This window comes from Trichomonas vaginalis, chromosome III (assembly GCF_026262505.1).
Source record: "Trichomonas vaginalis G3 chromosome III, whole genome shotgun sequence".
Lineage (NCBI taxonomy): Eukaryota > Parabasalia > Trichomonadida > Trichomonadidae > Trichomonas > Trichomonas vaginalis.
In genome coordinates this window covers 375,910-393,818 of record NC_067205.1, presented here as the reverse complement: position 1 = coordinate 393,818, position 17,909 = coordinate 375,910, and the positions used below count along the sequence as shown (strand labels likewise).

General features: G+C 32.6%; 2 protein-coding genes and 5 pseudogenes across 7 annotated transcripts, besides 2 other annotated features; 5 read left to right on the top strand and 2 right to left on the bottom strand.

Annotated features, from left to right (window-relative positions):
* Positions 1-11,905: part of a mobile genetic element that runs on past the window's edge.
* On the top strand, positions 991-1,551 carry TVAGG3_0613960 (annotated as a pseudogene). The gene has a single exon. A coding segment is annotated over exon 1 (561 nt).
* On the top strand, positions 3,008-4,067 carry TVAGG3_0613950 (annotated as a pseudogene). Its single transcript has one exon. A coding segment is annotated over exon 1 (1,060 nt).
* TVAGG3_0613940 lies at positions 9,108-10,670 on the bottom strand (annotated as a pseudogene). Its single transcript has one exon. A coding segment is annotated over exon 1 (1,563 nt).
* A 57-nt stretch (positions 11,906-11,962) lies between the features above and the next one.
* Positions 11,963-17,909: part of a mobile genetic element that runs on past the window's edge.
* Positions 12,067-12,696, bottom strand: TVAGG3_0613920 (uncharacterized protein; the record flags this gene model as incomplete). The annotated part of the gene is made up of 1 exon (XM_001289208.1): positions 12,067-12,696. The coding sequence occupies one exon, from the start codon at positions 12,694-12,696 to the stop codon at positions 12,067-12,069; it is 630 nt and encodes a 209-aa protein (XP_001289209.1).
* TVAGG3_0613910 lies at positions 13,507-14,143 on the top strand (annotated as a pseudogene). Its single transcript has one exon. A coding segment is annotated over exon 1 (637 nt).
* TVAGG3_0613900 lies at positions 14,208-15,368 on the top strand (annotated as a pseudogene). The gene has a single exon. A coding segment is annotated over exon 1 (1,161 nt).
* On the top strand, positions 16,517-16,762 carry TVAGG3_0613890 (protein of unknown function, DUF4106 family; the record flags this gene model as incomplete). The annotated part of the gene is made up of 1 exon (XM_051240114.1): positions 16,517-16,762. One exon carries the CDS (start codon positions 16,517-16,519, stop codon positions 16,760-16,762), a length of 246 nt encoding a protein of 81 aa, XP_051086701.1.

Here is a 17,909-nt window from a genome sequence, read left to right as displayed (position 1 = left end):
ATCGTAAATGTTTTGTCGAAACTTCTTCGTAAATGATTTGTCATGATTTCTTCATCGTATATGCTTTGTCATGATTTCTTCGTAAATGTTTTGTCAAACATGAACGTAAATGTTTTGTCAAGACTTCTTCATCGTAATGAACGTATATGCTTTGTCATGACTTCTTCGTAAATGTTTTGTCAAACATGAACGTAAATGTTTTGTCAAGACTTCTTCATCGTAATGAACGTATATGCTTTGTCATGACTTCATCGTAAATGTTTTGTCAAACATGAACGTAAATGTTTTGTCAAGACTTCTTCATCGTAATGAACGTATATGCTTTGTCATGACTTCATCGTAAATGTTTTGTCGAAACTTCTTCGTAAATGATTTGTCATGATTTCTTCATCGTAAATGTTTTGTCATGATTTCTTCGTAATGAGCGTAAATGATCCAAAAATAATGTTTAGGTGAAGCGGTGAGATTTCACCTGTTTTTTCACCTAATTTTTCACCTCAGGAATTTTCATGAATTTTCCCGAAATAAAAAATAAAGTTAGTTTTATTTTTATTTTTTTTTTTTATTTTGTATGTAAAGATATGATTTCAACAATCGGCACAACAGCAATACAAGCCGCGAACGGCGGGACTCTGTCCACAACTACAGCACCAAACTCGTTAGTCATGAATCCAACATCTATGTTAGTAGAGATGAAAAGCTTCATTCCTTCTTCATATACTTTCGAAACAAAAATCCAGAAGATAAAGCAAGAACTTTTAACAAGTAATTTAGACTGTAGTGCGAAAGATGAAACAAATGAACAGTATCTTTATGAAATGCAGGACATTATTGACCATTATACCTAAACTACCTGAAATCCAACAACAAAAAACTAACTATTCCTGAATTCGACGAATTGAAGTCAAACAAACTGACTCAGTAGAAATAAAGAAGTTCATACGTAAAGTAAATTATGAATTCCTTGGTTTTCATTGCAACCATAAAGTTATGGACAAAGATTGCGACATGGTTTATAAGAATGTTTCTGACATATATAAATCTGAAGAATTTAAGACCTACGATAACTTTGTTTCATTAGTTGCTGAATGTGTTTGGGAAATAAGAGATAAAGATAGAAGAGGCAAAGTATGGAACGAACAACTAAGACCCGCTATGTTTGAGATGAAGAGAGCAATTGACGCCTTAGTTGTTTTAGCAGGTCAAATTTCAATGTATAACGCAAAAATGAACCCGCAATGTTCAAAATGTAAGGCAGCAATGAGGAGATATAACTACTCCGTCAAAGAGATAGAAAGAATAGAAGAGAAACGACTATGCAGATTTAAAGAAAGAAGCAGAAAAACCAGCAGAAAATAAATGGACATGTTGACATTTCTGAACAAAAATTATCCAACTGCTGACGATTTCCTTCTATCTGACGTCAAGAAGAAGTATAAAGAGACTTTCGGTATTGTTAAAACATTCGATGTACTAAAAGAAGAAATAGAAGCTACGAAATTGTTTAGGATTTCAAATATACATCGTACAATTCATGTAAAACGCTTGTGAAAAATTAGGTGAAAAATTAGGTGAAAAAACAGGTGAAATCTCACCGCTTCACCTAAAATATATTTTTATTGAATTCAGCAACAAAATTCTGAGTAAAATAATTTTTAGGGCATGTGTCAAACCGTTGAGTTTTCACAAAATTTAAAAAATAACGTTTACCATGTAAAACGCTTGTGAAAAAACTGGGGCGAAAAATTAGGTGAAAAAACAGGTGAAATCTCACCTCTTCACCTAAAATATATTTTTGTTCAAAGCTAAGGATTCCAAAAATGAAAAAATCATTGATTTCGGCTGAGAAAAACAGCAAAACCCTTCTTCCACGGGAACAAAGAAATAAAGAAGAAATAAAGAAGAAATAAAGTAAATTTTTTATTTATTCCCGTGGAAGATAGAGCACTTTTATGACACTTTTTATTCACGACAAACAAGACAAACAAAGAAAATAAGAAAATACGGCGCCGTCGCGGTTCGAACCACAGACCCTAACCCCCCATAACACCACCTTAGACCACTGTGCTACGTAGCCTGTCGACATAAGATTTTATAAATTGCATATTTGACGTAAATTTATTTCCCAGTTATTCAATAATTAATTATTTTTGAAGAACTGAAGGTGTCACTATGTCACTCAGTGTCACTCGGTTATTTAACTTCTATGAAAAAATGAGACAACATGACATTTTGACAACAACACAGGAAATAAATGTTTACGTTTATGTTTACGTTAATGGTTTCATAAATGTTTTCATGAATTTTATATATTAATGTTTTCATGAATTTTATATATTAATGTTTACGTAAATGTTTTCAGGTTATTCAATAATTAATTATTTTTGAAGAACTGAAGGTGTCACTATGTCACTCAGTGTCACTCGGTTATTTAACTTCTATGAAAAAATGAGACAACATGACATTTTGACAACAACACAGGAAATTTGATGCAGCCCAAAAATAAAGTTAGTTTTAAAATTATTTTTATTTTTTTATTCCTAGATAAATGACAGCAACAAACAACAACAGCAACTATATCGTTTCTGATGAAAAAGTTATTGATTCATTAGCTGAGGAATTAGTTGTGGCAGAAACTAAAACCCTCAACGAAAGAATTGGTGAAAACAAGATTGATTTACATAACTACCTCAAACACGATGGAGGAAGAGGAAGGAAAACTGGTATGGCTTTATTAGTAAATAAAAATCAAATTTAACGATTATAGATGTTGATATCAATAAATCATACAATGATGAACTTAAAGAAACAGTTAGAAAAACATTTTATCAAAACTTTCGGATAAAGATGTTATCGTTAAAACCGCTTCAGGAGGTCTTCACATTTATTGCAACACTAATTTCTTCTATTCAACCTCGAACAGAATGATTAAATGCTATTCCTGCAATGATTACGATTATTGATATAATGACTTCTATGGATGATTCAAAAGCGTTCTTTAGTAGTTATGGCTGATTCAAGAGTTCGCAAGAATGCAACAGAACCAATCAAAACATACTCATTCATTCGTGGAAGTTACGACTCGACCATAACCAGAACAGTGAATGATATATTAAATGATTTGAATATTAAGGTAAGAGTTGAACAGAAGAACGAAGAAATAAAGACTATCATGAATGAAAACAAAGATGTAAACATTGACGATAAACTTGCCCAGAGCATAGTTGATGGTATTAGTGATTTTGAAGTACATAATGACGGTGGAAATATGAATTTAGAAAAAGAAGTTACATATATTCACACTGTTTCAAGCTATTAATTCGTTACCTAATCATTTAATTAATGAAGCATACGATAACGTTTATAACTTTTGCAGCTTAACAGAAAATGCAAAAAGTAATTTTGAAAAAGCACGTAGTAGATATGCACATTTAATGACTTCTCCATTTGTTTTAGTGAAGATTCTAAAACTATATCAAAAGGAATATTATGATGAATATGTTTTGCCTTTATTACGTAAGCCAAAAATAACATTTGATATCAAACTTGATGACTCGTTTTTGATAACAGATATTAGACGCAAGGCTGAAAATCATCAGTATAAAAAACAGTTCTGAAGTAATTGAGGATTTATCACGTGTAATCCGTTTTGTAGATTGGAAACAAATACTTCATTCAGAAAGATTACAACATACACGACAAAATGAATCAAATATCATTCGTTCTTCAATCAAACATGAAAGAGTCACTCAAAATGATTAAATATTTAAAGAAGAAGGTAAAACCATAACAGCATGGGATGTACTACTAAATCAATTGTCTTCATTAACCGTTAAGGGTGTTTGCTTTAAATCTGATTCTCCAGATGTTTTCTCAACGTTCAAGGTTATAAATACAACGTTCTCGAAAAACCAGATTACTCAAAAATTGAAATGTTTATGAATTTCATTAAAGAAGCCATTTGTGATAATAACGATGAAGTGTATAAATACCTTCTCGGCTGGATTGCATCAATGATTCAACATCCTGGAATCAAGAATGAAACAGCAATTATTTTGAAAGGACTTCAGGGAACAGGTAAAAACAGATTTACAGACATTATTTCTGAACTTCTCGCTGGTTATTCATGTAAAAACATTACTGAAATAAGTGAGCTAACGGGTAATTTCAATTCAGTAGTTGAGAATAAAATGTTTCTTGTACTTAATGAACTCAAGAATGTGGTGAAGATAGACTCGCAAACTTCAACGCTTTGAAATCAATTATAACGGATAATGAGATTAGAATTAATGAAAAGAATCAACCCAGAAGAACTGCTCAGAATGTTGCCAATTTCATTTTCGTAACTAATAACGTTTACCCTGTCAAAATTGAAGTTGGAGACAGAAGATACGTAGTTTTAAGAGTTAATGGTAAATTTAAGGGTCAATTTGATTACTTCAAGAATTTAATGGATTCATGCACTAAGGAATTTTATGATAACCTTTTAACATATTTTATCAATTACGACCTTTCATCATTTAATGTACGAATCATACCGATGACTGAAGCCAAACAAGATTTAATCGAGTTATCAACAAATCCTTTAGATGTATGGATAAATACACATTATGATGAATTGTGTGCAGGTATGACATGTAAAAATGCTCTATTCTGCAAACCATCAGACATGAAAGACAAAAACTTTCAAATGAGCATTAAAGATAAATGTGATAAGAAACAGAGAAGAATAGATGGTAAACAAACATGGTGTTATGTTTTGAAAGAAGAAATGAAAGGATTATATAAACAGGTTGAACCAAACGATAATGAGGATTCATTTACTGACGATGAAATACCTGTAAATGAGCCGCTAAGCGGCGAGACCTGAAGGTCTAGCTTTATAAAGTATGATTTGAATTTATTTTTGCATTAATCCTGCTGTGTTGTCAAAATGTCATGTTGTCTCATTTTTTCAGAGAAGTTAAATAACCGAGTGACACTGAGTGACATAGTGACACCTTCAGTTCTTCAAAAATAATTCATAAATGCCTTCCTCATTAATCCTGCTGTGTTGTCAAAATGTCATGTTGTCTCATTTTTTCAGAGAAGTTAAATAACCGAGTGACACTGAGTGACATAGTGACACCTTCAGTTCTTCAAAAATAATTCATAAATGCCTTCCTCATTAATCCTGCTGTGTTGTCAAAATGTCATGTTGTCTCATTTTTTCAGAGAAGTTAAATAACCGAGTGACACTGAGTGACATAGTGACACCTTCAGTTCTTCAAAAATAATTAATTATTGAATGACCTGAAACCATTAATGAAAACATTATTTTTGGGTCATTTACACTCATTACGATGAAGTCATGACAAATCATTTCCGTGACTGTTGTCAAAATGTCATGTTGTCACAAACTTTAGAACGGCATAATTTAAATTTTTATTTTTATCATAAATGAATACCCCACAAGCTCAAAATTTACCACGAATCATAACAAGGGAGGAAATGATAAAAATGATGCAAGAACATGTTAAAAATAACAAACCACTAAAATTGAGAAAATGTGGTTATGCAGTAATGATGGAAAGAGAGATGTTGTCGAAGAGGAATAAAAATTAAATTTGGATTGAGTTTAAAAATTCATCTTTATTAAATTCATCTCTTCCAATCAATTTATTTATTCTATTAAATTCTTTTATTTTTGCTTCACTCAGTTTAAGGATTGAACGATAAGTTTCTAATTTTTCGATTATTTCTTTATCATTTTCAACCCCACTGCATTGCGACTTCTTTTTGTAATAGCATATTTTTGATTTAATTCTGTTTAGTTTCTTTTTATATTCATTGTCTGGACTCTTGACTGCTTTGTTGTCACTCATTTTCTTACGAAATAAAAAAATTAAATATTATTTAAATATAATGGAGTAATAAAATAAATCGGAATTTCTATTAATTTATTGTCAACTTCAACTAATGCATTGCCGTTAATATATCTAACAAATTCAGCTATTGTGTCAAATCTTCGTCTTCTTTTTGTCATTGATTTATCAGTTTTTCCATAATCGAGATGAATTAAAACTTGTTTAAAATTCATGAGCCCCGAATTAATTTGTTCACGTTTAACATCATTTAACCTTTCCATTTGCTTTCTAATATATTCCCATTCTTTTGAAATATCATTTTTCATTTCCACTGGTTTCATGTTTATAGTTCTATGCCATGTATTATTGTAATAATATACTAACTGCTGTATGATGGAGTCATGATTTCCATCCCAGTATATCTGACCGTTAACCCTAACGCATCTCTAAGAGTTCTCATTACGCATCAACTATTTTATTATGAAACGTATATGGAGAGGATGAAAAGTAAAAATTAATTTGTGGGAAATAATGAGCCATAGCTGCCTGAAATCCTTTATCACCATCACCCCTTATATTATCTACTCTTTCATGATCTAGTAAGTATTGTATAGCTCTTCTTGTTTCCTGTTCTGTTTTCCCTTTCACCGGAATGCAATATAAATATCTAGTGTTAATGTTAATGGCAAATAAATAAGTAACTTTTCCTTTTGAATATTCCAGATGATCGATTTCGTATGAATATGGATATGGAGCAAATGAAGGGCGACTAAATTTTTCCTTTAATGGTTGAATTTTTGGGTCAATTGGTTTATTTAATATCTTGAAATCCTTTTTAAAATCTTTTTGCTTCTTTAATGTTTGAAATGGATATAATAAAGTGAATGATGAAGGATTAACTGAAGGAGGAGGTACTACTGTCGTTGGAGGTTTTGGTGTTGTAAGTGGTTTAATTTTATCTGCTTTGATTTTGGATTTCATTCCTCCTTTCATTAATTCTGGATGTATTCTATTCATTTGTTTTAAATATGCTGTATATAAAGGTTTGATATACTTTCCCGCTTCGAGTTTATGTTGAAGGATGAATTCCAAAAGTTGATCTTCATTTAAAAGTCGGGCTGAATATGGTTTAACTAATGAATCATAAATTAAAGCTTGTGCATCATTTATGGTCTGAAGGACCTGGGCGTTTTGTACCTTTGGTTTTTGTTCCTTTGGCTTTTGCGGCTCGGGATTATATAATTTATATAATTCATCAATATCTTCTTCTGTTAATACTTTATTTTTGAAATCTTTCAACTGTTTAAGCTGTGATTTAGTTTTTCCCTTTGCATATTCATTATTTTTAATTTTGTCTTTAATTTTAGAAATTATTTTATCATGATATTTCAAAAATTCATTTTTATAATACGAATAATAATATTCCATATCATCACCCGTTATATTTTTATTATATTTTTGGAGATATGCTTTTAAATCATAATAATCAAGAAAATTTTGATTAAATACTAAATCATCAATTAAAATTTTTAAATCTGTGTTATCCATTTATATAAAAATAAAATAAATGTTTTAAGGGTGCCCACCTCTTTGTCTCATTCTGTGGTTCCTTTTTCTTCTGTGGCATTTCATTAAATAAATGGCATACAACATCCATTTTCACAACATACAGCCTTAGTGTGTGCTCCTGTTAATGCAGTCTTACCAATTGTTAAGCGAGTCATTGACCCGTTTTTAAGTTGTAAATTAATATTCTGACCATCAAATATCACTTTATCATTTATTATATCCAAATAATTTTTAGGTGTTAATTGTTTATTTTGTCGTAAACTAACACCTTTCATTTTTTGTGCAATCTTTTTAAAATCACTTCCATCAATTGAACCGTTGAATGAAGTATAACACTTAGGGCATAAAGCAACCATGTTATCACCTTGTTTCTCAATTGCTAAACCCAATAACTTCTTCTCATGTGCTTTTTCTTCAGCTTTATTCTTTAATTTAGGTTTAAATTTCTCATCAAAACAGAAGAAATCAAAAGGTGCGAATTTGTAAATGTTTTTATCATAAAATTGTTTATCGGTTACAATTGCTTGAAATGCTGAGTGTTAGGAAGACTTGGATCGCCAGCAATAGCCCAATAAGATGAATCAGTATCACCTTCAATGAAATGAAAACGATTAACATTCAGCATTTATACATAAAATCATAAATGAAAACCAAATACCAGTATTTAGCATTATCTAAAGTGAAGAATGCCTCTTGTAAACATGTATCACATCTATAAAATCTATCTTTAAGCATCACTTGATACGTATCTTCACCTATTTCTCTTATGTTTTTAAACTTATTTGACATACATGCAACGCGTGCCTTCTGTGCATTCATTATTTTAGTCTTTGCGTAATTTTGTGTATTCATTGCATCGTAACCATATGATCCATTAAGTGAAATCTTGCAAAATAAACTTTTTCCTTTATTTCCTTCTAATTCAGCCTTTTGTCTTTCGTTCATAAATTCGTTCGCAAATTCATTAAAACAAGTGTTTTTAGTAAATGTTAAAATTGATTGAATGTCATCAATGATAAAATGAAATCTGTCTATTAGATACCAAAGATAATAAGAAGAAAATGGTTGATATTGGTTGTGTGTTGATGCTAACTGAGTTAATTTTCTCTGTTTCTGGTCAACTGGTAGATTGTTTGATTTCATGTAATTATACATAAAACTGCCAATTGTTTTTTCATCTGTGATAATATCTAAGTTTCTTATTATCGGTAAAAAGTTTATGTAATCATTAATGTATTTTTCATCAATGTGACCCTTTACTTCAGCCACGAATAAAGTATTTTTCTTTCTAATAATTCCCAGTGCTTTTGCTTTCTTTGTTGCTGTATCACAAATGATAACACCATTCAATCTTCCCGGCATATACATTTTATGGTTAGTATATTGAATGAAATCATGAGGATTAGATGAAAATGATGAAGGATATAATGAATTAAAGTCAACTCCAACAAAATGAGTCATAATGTTGGTGGTGTCCTCATTTGATACAGTTTTAGTTTCTGGATTATATGAAAGTTTATTAATGTGCGTGATTCCTTTAAGATTAACACGATGTTGAACATTTGATAGACCACCAGTAATTCCATTACGGAGAATGTGATAAGCTTCAACTGAATCTAAAGTCATTGTAAATTATTTTTTAATGCATAATTTCTTAAATTGATTCTTAAACGTTGAACATCTCATCTTTATTTGATTTTACGACATTGCAATAACAACACATTAACTGACAATTTTCTTTGGTATGTGGTTTTTCATTATCGATTCTATCAATGTTGGTTTATTTGCATATGTAAACGCTTTACCACACATTTTGCATTTAGATGAAAGGATTAAATCGTGATAGTATTGATAGTCATCCATTGAAACATTATTTTTAGTATCTCTTTCTGCTTTTTCATCTTGTTTCTTATATGATTCAATTTTATATTTCCAATACTTTTTCGTTAATTCAAAACTTGATTCCACATTTTCTTCTTCTGGATATTTTTCGTTAGGATTAAAGTCTTTATATGCTAAAGCGTAACGAATCATTGATGCATTCGATGATAAAGAAAGATTATGAAGCATGTCAATTTTATAAACAAATGTTTCTTCAATAATTTTATCAATTGGGTCAATCATAATTTCAACATCTTTATTGCAATAATGAATAAAATATTCTAATCTATTCTTAAAATTTTTAGCATCATTGAGATATATTTGATAATCACTATCTGATATAGTTTCTTGAGTTAATGCTGAATAAAATGAATCTTTCGTGAATGGTTCCTCTTTATATAATTCTTCTTCGTAATTTTCCCATGTGATGAATTGATAAGGGAAAAAGGATTTAACACGTGATTTATTGTTTCCGAAATCTTGAGTGAATTGGTCTAATGTCCCACCCGCTATATAATTTCTGATGTCAATAAATCTCAATTCATATGGAACCGTTTGTTTTCTTTACAATGATTTGCTTAAATTGAGAAGATGAACCCAGCATTGATTTTATTTTCCATTTTGCAGTGTTTAAATCACGAAGAATTAAATTTAAATCAAACTTTCCCGAATTAAAACCTATGATATTCACTTTATTGAATTCCTCATCTAGAAGTTCTTTAAATGCTTCCTTTTGTTTCTCATTTAATGTTTTGCAACTTCATTAATTCTTCATATTGTTCAATATTTGATTTAGCAACTAATGAACAGGTTGAAAATAAAAATTCAATCCAATCAGAAATAAAAGAATCACTTGAAGTTAAGCAAAAATTCCTCGTAAATGTTTTATCACGGTCTACGACCTCGCCGCTTTGCGGCTTTAATTTGACAGTTGATGATACCATGAATGGTTTTAAGTAAGCGTTCAAAGTTGCACATTCAGAAAGTTGAAGTTCTTCTTTAGTCTCTAATGTTTCAAAGTCAAAAGTAATATAATATCTTGTTGGTTTATAATATTCCTGCAAATATGTGCTAATAGCCATTGATATATCTTCTGTTTCGTGATATGTGGTGCATATGGTTGCTGTGTCTTTTGCAATTGAACGTCTTGAATTAATCTTCCATTATTTTCTTTACATTTCTCACAATGCTTTAAAAATCTTCTTTGGTTTTTCCTTTCTGGTCATCACGGATAGAATAAACTTCTTCTTTGCAAAAGGGGCAAACTTTATATCCTGTGAGTGCTTCAACGTCTGTTATTCTGTCAGCGTGAAGTTTTCCACATGGACTCTGTGTTAATAAAATATTTACTGTTTCAAATTCTGGATCTATCATTATTGATTCCACTAATGGAAAGTCTACCTTGTTAATGTCTACGTCTTCTGGTTGAGGGTCACAATAATAAAAATCAATATTAACGTTTAACATTCTTGCTAACCTCTCACTTTCTGATGAAATGTCAAACCCTTCATACGCATCTATTGCTTCATTTAAATAACTTCTACGAGTTTTAGGATTAACACCATCAGGAATGTTATAGAAGCGTTTAAATAACCTTCTACCTTCTGCTCTTATTTGATTATCATTCATTTTAGCTGTTCCGTTTTTGTTCATTTATGTAAGAATAAAAATTAAAAAAATAAATAAAAATAAAGTTTATTTTTTTTAAAGTCCGAGACTCAGAGAGTCCAGGGCTAAAGTCCATAAAATGAATTAAGAATACATAAATTTTTATCATCTGCGACGTGATGAATACATTTTAATTTACTCAAGAATGCGTACCCTGATACATTAAATCTAATTCCTGTCTTATTTAATTTCACAACTTTGAAAAGGAATGTATGAATAGCTATAAAATGATGAGATGATGTTTTATGGGTTGCTTCCATTTTTTCTGAAATAAATGAATAAATATAATGTTTATAAGTTTTCATATCTTTTATGTTCTTAATAACGAATGGTATAGACCTTTCCACTTCGTCTTCCTTCGGTGCTGTTCTTTCATATAAAACATTATTGGTATCTTCAATAATGAAACCACAATCGCATAAAATTTTATATGTACCAATTGTTTCTTTTGATATTTTATCTAATAAATCAAAAACTTTATCAACACCCGTGCATTTATTTAAATAATAATTTGTGTAAATATCATGGTCTTCTTTCTTAATCGTATTTGTTGCATATGTTACATTTTTCAATGCTTTTTTGAATTTTTCAGAATCAAGAGGAGGTGAAAGTAATATACAGGGATATTCTTCATCGTCAATAAACTGAAGCTTATGTTTACGAATAAATTTTGTGCCTTCTTCTGAAAGTGTTTCGTCAATATCACCATCTAATAAATTTTTAGTAGATTCCAAAAAGTAATTTTTATATCTTTCTTCATGAGATTTCTGTACTTCTGATTCTGAAGCTGGGATATTCATTAAACCCTCTACTTCATTCTCATTATATTTTTCAACTTCTCTTAATTCCTTAATTTTTTCATCTATTTCATCTCTTATTTTTTCCAGTCTTTCAATTTCATCATATTCATCATCTTTAATCCGTTCTTCATAATATTCAGGGAAAACATCAGGTTCTTTAGGTTTTTCTTCTTCAGATGTAGGATATAAAAAATTTATAAAAAAAAAAAAAAAAAAAAAAAAGGTATTGGGGCTTCCAGGGGCTGCGCCCCTTCTAGCCCTGAAGATGTTTAGTATAAATGAAGTTTTTATTCGGAAAATTGTTAGTCTTCTGGTGTGAATTCGGAGGACTCTTCTTCTTCCTCCTCCTCTTCTTCCTCTTCTTCGTCATCGTCGGCGTAGTGGAGGAGGACGTAGTTCATCCAAATTCTGTATGGACGTCCTGATTTGGATTTAAATGAGATGGACATATTTTGTGTGAGTGTTATTTCAGTTTCGATAAAGAGTTGGTGTGCTGGTTTGAATATATGTTCGACGTTGGAGAATTTGTGCAACTCATCTTCTCCCAATTCTGTATTGATACAGACTTCGATGAAGTCACCACTGAGAATGTCTTCACCTGTGGGCATATCCACAACAATTAAATGAACGACACAATAGTTGTGAAATTCATTAGTAGGAAATACTGTTGCAGGCGTATTATATGAGGGGAAAAATGTTTTTTCTTCCCCAAATTCATCTGCTACTTCATCTTCATCGTATCCGTTGTTAAAAGCTTTAAATTCATGTACAATTTGAGCAAATTGTTGACGGAGATTTGGTGGCATACGTAAGCAAGCTTGTAACAATGTCCTACCTTCCACACACTCAGCAAATATGGGAAGGTAGGAACATATAATGTCCGTCAATTGGTCCTGGTTGGGGACCAATTGACAGAGTTTTGTGTATGCCATTATTGTTTCTTTAACGGTATTTGTGTAGATACGGTTATATGGAGTATTTCCCTGGTTGTTAAGGGAAAAATACTCATCCGATTGTAATTTCAATCTTGACCTCAACTCTTTGTTCGGTATTCTTTGGTCTATTCTTAGAGCTGTATTTGTTCGTGCGGGCTGTGGTTTTAAAACATTCGAGTCAAGTTTTAATTGCTTCGAATTGGATGTCGATTTGAATTGGGAGTCTTTTGAGTTCTCCTGAGCTTGGTTCTGTATTAAAGACTGAATAGCAGTGTCAGCTTCTTGTTTTTCGAGATAGTATTCTATTGAATTGGGCTTCACTGTTCGAGACGCGTACATTAGACAAAAATGAACTGTTTTTTCGGACTACTCATAGAAAAGTTTAAAATAAACCGTTTTCGTCAACGGTAACCCCCTCTATTTTTTTATTTTATTTAAAGTTCCGTTGGCAAACCGTTCCATCTCAAATATTGAATGAACTATAAACGTTTTTTGTTTTCTATATATACTTTTTTGTCCAACGGTAAAACTTTTTACACAACGGTTTTTGAGAGTCGTCGCCGTTGACTTTTTTGTAGAGCACTCAAAATAGTATAACTTTGTCCGGACAAGTAAGGGTCTATCGTCGCTACAGGAAAAGTTACAGGCGTTCCAAGGAAGTATACTTTGAGAAGCCTTTCCCCCTTATAGAATGAGATAGGACGGTTATTTTACAAAACTGACAACACTTTGACCGAGTAGTTTTTTGTGCTGAAAAAAAGTGTCATATAAACATCTGTCAAAAACCGCTTTTTAACTTCACTTAAAATGCCACGTAAGCTACGTAAGAATATACGTAAGAGGAAGAGAGCATTGAAACATCCAATAGTAAAACTGACACCACAACAACAGTTGCAACAACAAATGATGAATGACCCCACTATGTTGCAACAAATGTCAAGCAATCCTATGCTTTTAAACCGAGTTTTGGTGCACAGAGTGGAGGTTTAAGAGCGGCACTTTTAGCGAAAATGGCAGGCTATGGTGGAGCTGCAGACGGAACAGCTTATAACCCTCAAAGTCAAATGAATTTGAGTTCACTCAAAAATCAAATAACAGATGTCAAAAAGTCAAACATAGACATACAGAAGCAAATAAGTGAAAACGAAAAGAAACTAGAATATGACAGACACACAAAGAAACTCAATGAGTTAAACGTAGAGAAAAAGAAGAAAGAAGAACAACTGAAAGAACTAAGTACAGAGGAATATGCGAAAAAAGTGTCAGAAAAAGCAGCAGAAGTAGCAAAAATGGAACAAGATGTTGTAAATTTGAAAAACCATACTACTCAATATAAAGTACTGAAAGATGAAGAGATAAAACAAAAAGCCCTGAAGACATATATGGATAGCGATGAGTATAAAAAAGAAGTTGAAGCAAATGTAAAGGCAGAAAAACTTTTACAGTTGCAAAACCAAACCGTACAGTATGAAAACTTAGCACAAGAAAGTAAAAATAACGACGCAGCCATGCAAAAGGCAATGAAAAGCGCAGAATATATAAAAGCTAACAATGACTGGTTAGATGCCCAAGCCAACGCCAAAGCAGCCCAGCTTATAGGGTCAATAAGGACAAAAATACAAGCGGATGAAGACAGTTCAAATGAAGCTTTAATGAATGCTGACTTTAAGAACGCCTTCGAAGCTCTTCATAGTAAGGTGAAACTAGTGAACGACTTCTCATCTGGAAAGAAACTGAAGTCTGAAGGTTTCGACAACGAGTTAAGAGAAGTAGCACAAAATATGACGAAAATAACAGATGCAGCAACGAGACAGGCAGTTCAAAGTGCCTATGACGCCGTTAGAGCAACTGTTGTGAAAGTCAAGAAAAAGAGTTACAACAGACCAAAACAGACCTAGTAAATGCTTTCTTAAAACGAAAAGTCAGGTAGGACATTACGCTGCAGATGGAACATATGTGCCAGCTGGTGGAACTTATATACCAGCTGGTGGAACTTATATACTAGCTAGTGGAACTTATATACCACCAAACCCTCCAAGAGAAGCACCTGCACCAGGACTACCTAAAACATTTACATCGTCACATGGACACAGACACAGGCATGCACCAACAACACAACACACACAACAACCAACAGTTCAAAACCTGCACAACACCAGCACAACAACCAACACAACAACCAGCACACAGCAACCAACAGTTCAAAACCCTGCACAACAACAACCACAAACAGAGCAAGGACATAAAAGAAGTAGAGAACAAGGAAACCAAGAATTCTTAAAAATGCTTAAAGAAGAGTGTGGTTTCCCAGATACTATTGACTTTAGTGACAGATATAAAGAAGCTATTGGAAAGTTCAAGGATGGAAATACTGACCCGAACCTATTTAGCTTTATGGCTCAGCACCAAAACGGATATAATCTCAAACCTGGAAAATACAAGCTCGCTAAGGGATATGATTTAATAGCATATCATCCAAATGACATGGATGAATTTACTCCGAGATATTTGATGTCAGAGCTAAATGACAATTCAACTTTCGTCATGAAACGCGTAAAAAATAGAGACGGAACGAAAGAACAAAAGCTTATGAATGCGGATGACGTAGATAGGGAAATTGTTAAAAACGGTCTCGGAATATATGAAATGCCAGCAGATGAGGTACAAGAAACTCCACAGGAAGAAGTTCAGATACAACCAGACATGGAAGAAATAGTTCAGCAACAACAGCTAGAAGAGCCTGAAGGAAACGAACAAGTCGCTCCTTTGGAAACTAACTTCACAGAACTAGATGAAGATTTGGAACAGCCGAAAAATCTTGACCCTCAACAAGAGTATGCGGAGAATATGGGATATTTCCAAGAGTCTAAAAAAAATTCGGCTGACATAGTAGAAGAATATCGAAAAATGTTTGCCGACATACAAAAGACTCCAACCAGATGAAAATATTCAGCATAGAATGGAAGAACTGAAAAAAAATGTACACAAATACAACAACCCTTTTTACTTACGAGCATTTAACGTTCAATCTTCGGATGAACTCGGTGAAAATAAAAGGTTAAATTTCAAGAAAACATATAGAAATGAAACATTGTTTAAAGTTCATTCAGAACCTAACCAAGATGGAAACAAACCTACTTTTGTTTCTGCAGACGATGGAACTACAATGAGATGGGGTCATAAAGCTAATCCGGATAGGTGGTTCATAAACTTACAACCACAATTCCAAGAAGTTGTAGACGCAATGGAAGTCAATGGTGAACCAGATATAGCTGGTATTTTCAGCGCGGCTTTAATGCCATTGAAAGATATGAAAGATGCAGATATTTTGGACCAGTATGAAATGAACATGGCTGATGGAAATATAACACCTGACGTTCTAGAACATTTATCTCAAAGAACTACACAGAACCATAGAGATGGTATATTTGGTGAAGAGTTTAGAAAGAAAGTTAGGGAGAGAAGGAAGAGAACCTATTGTACATGACCTTGCAAACGAAAGTTTACAAAATGTCATAAAAACTTACTTTGCAGACAATGAACGAGAAGGGATGAATATTTAAGAAAACTCAAATGGACAGTACCAAATGAAATGTTAGTATTGAAAAACATGTTCCTTGACAAAATAAAACCAACTACAGAAATAAACGACGCAAGACTGAAAGATTGGGTAAAAGCTTTCCCATTCACAAAAGATATAGTTGGTAACATGGAAAGAAAACCAGAATGGCTACAAAAACATATATTTGGAAACGAGCATATTCCATATGGACAGGCACTGTTTGAAGAGCTTGAACCGGAAACTCAGGAAAGAGTCATGCAAACAATACGCGAAGACTCAAATACAGACTATGACAAACTCTTTCTAGGATATAGGTTACCTGAGATGGGCGACCAGAGCCAAAAGGCAAAAAGGACATGGGAAATTTGCAACATACTAGATGAACATAATGCAAAGATGCAACAACTTCAAGCAGAGGGCAATGAAGGAAAAAGAAGAGTTAAAAACTCAGTCAGGAAGAAAGTAAAGCTTGGTCCACGTGGGTTCTATTATGACATATAAATCCAACTATTCTATATTTTTACTCATATGAAATGTACGCCGCTCAGAATATAACGCCAACAGTTTTGGATGCTATGAATGGAAATGTTTCCGAATGGTATAACGAATGCGACAATGCCATTAGAAGGTCAGAAATAGTTCCTGGAACTTACGAATATACAACTGCTGTTTCTTATGGAAACGTAGGTGAGTTTGGAGAAGGTTCTTCAACAACAGTAGATATTGCTTGCGACAGGTTTCATATAATTTCTATTGACAACTCTTTCTTATACGTGGAACAAGACATTGAAATAAAACCTTCTGCCAAGTTGTCTGACAAGAAAGGTTGCAATGGAATTTTCTATGTCGGATACCAATATGCTCCAGAAGTTTTCATGGGATATAAGATATATTCTAACTCTGACTTAGTTCAAACAGTAACATGGGCAAACTATGAATGGTTCGCTTTGAGAAACTCAGTACAACCACAAGCTAGAGAACAAACAGACCAGTATGCAACTATTGAGAAAATAAGAAGACTTGACCCTAACGTTCCAGGAGTTTATGTTAACCTTTCTGGACAAACTGCAGCAGCAGTAACCAAAGTAAAACTGAAACTTAGAGTTCCTTTGTCATCTTTCCTCATCTTCAGGTTTTTAAGATACTTGCCAAACTGGGCAGGAAAAATTTCTATCGAACTTACTCCAAGCAAAAATAACTTAGTCATTGCACCAACACAAGACCCATTCACTCTTACAGAAGTAGTGGGAACAAATAAAACGTCATTCGCCGACTTTTGCAAAGACAAAGTTGACTTAGACTTTGGTTTCTCAAACCTCAACACTGAAGTAAACTATTATTTCAATGCTGCTGGAGATGCTTGGGACCCAGTTAAGTTCACATGCGAAAAGTTTGAATGCAAGAGAATAGAAAGCAGACTTGCAGTCTATATGTTGGACCCAGATATTTCAAATGCTTTAGCTGCCAAATATATTGCAGTTCCACTTATGTTCCCTATACACCAAATATCTGTCAAAGACTTTGCAGGTGAAGTTGGAAACCAAAGTGCTGACCCAGGTGCAAGAACAGATATTGCTTTAACAACTGCAATGAAACATGCAGATACTATGTTTGTACTGTTCAGACGAACTATAAATGACTATTCTTG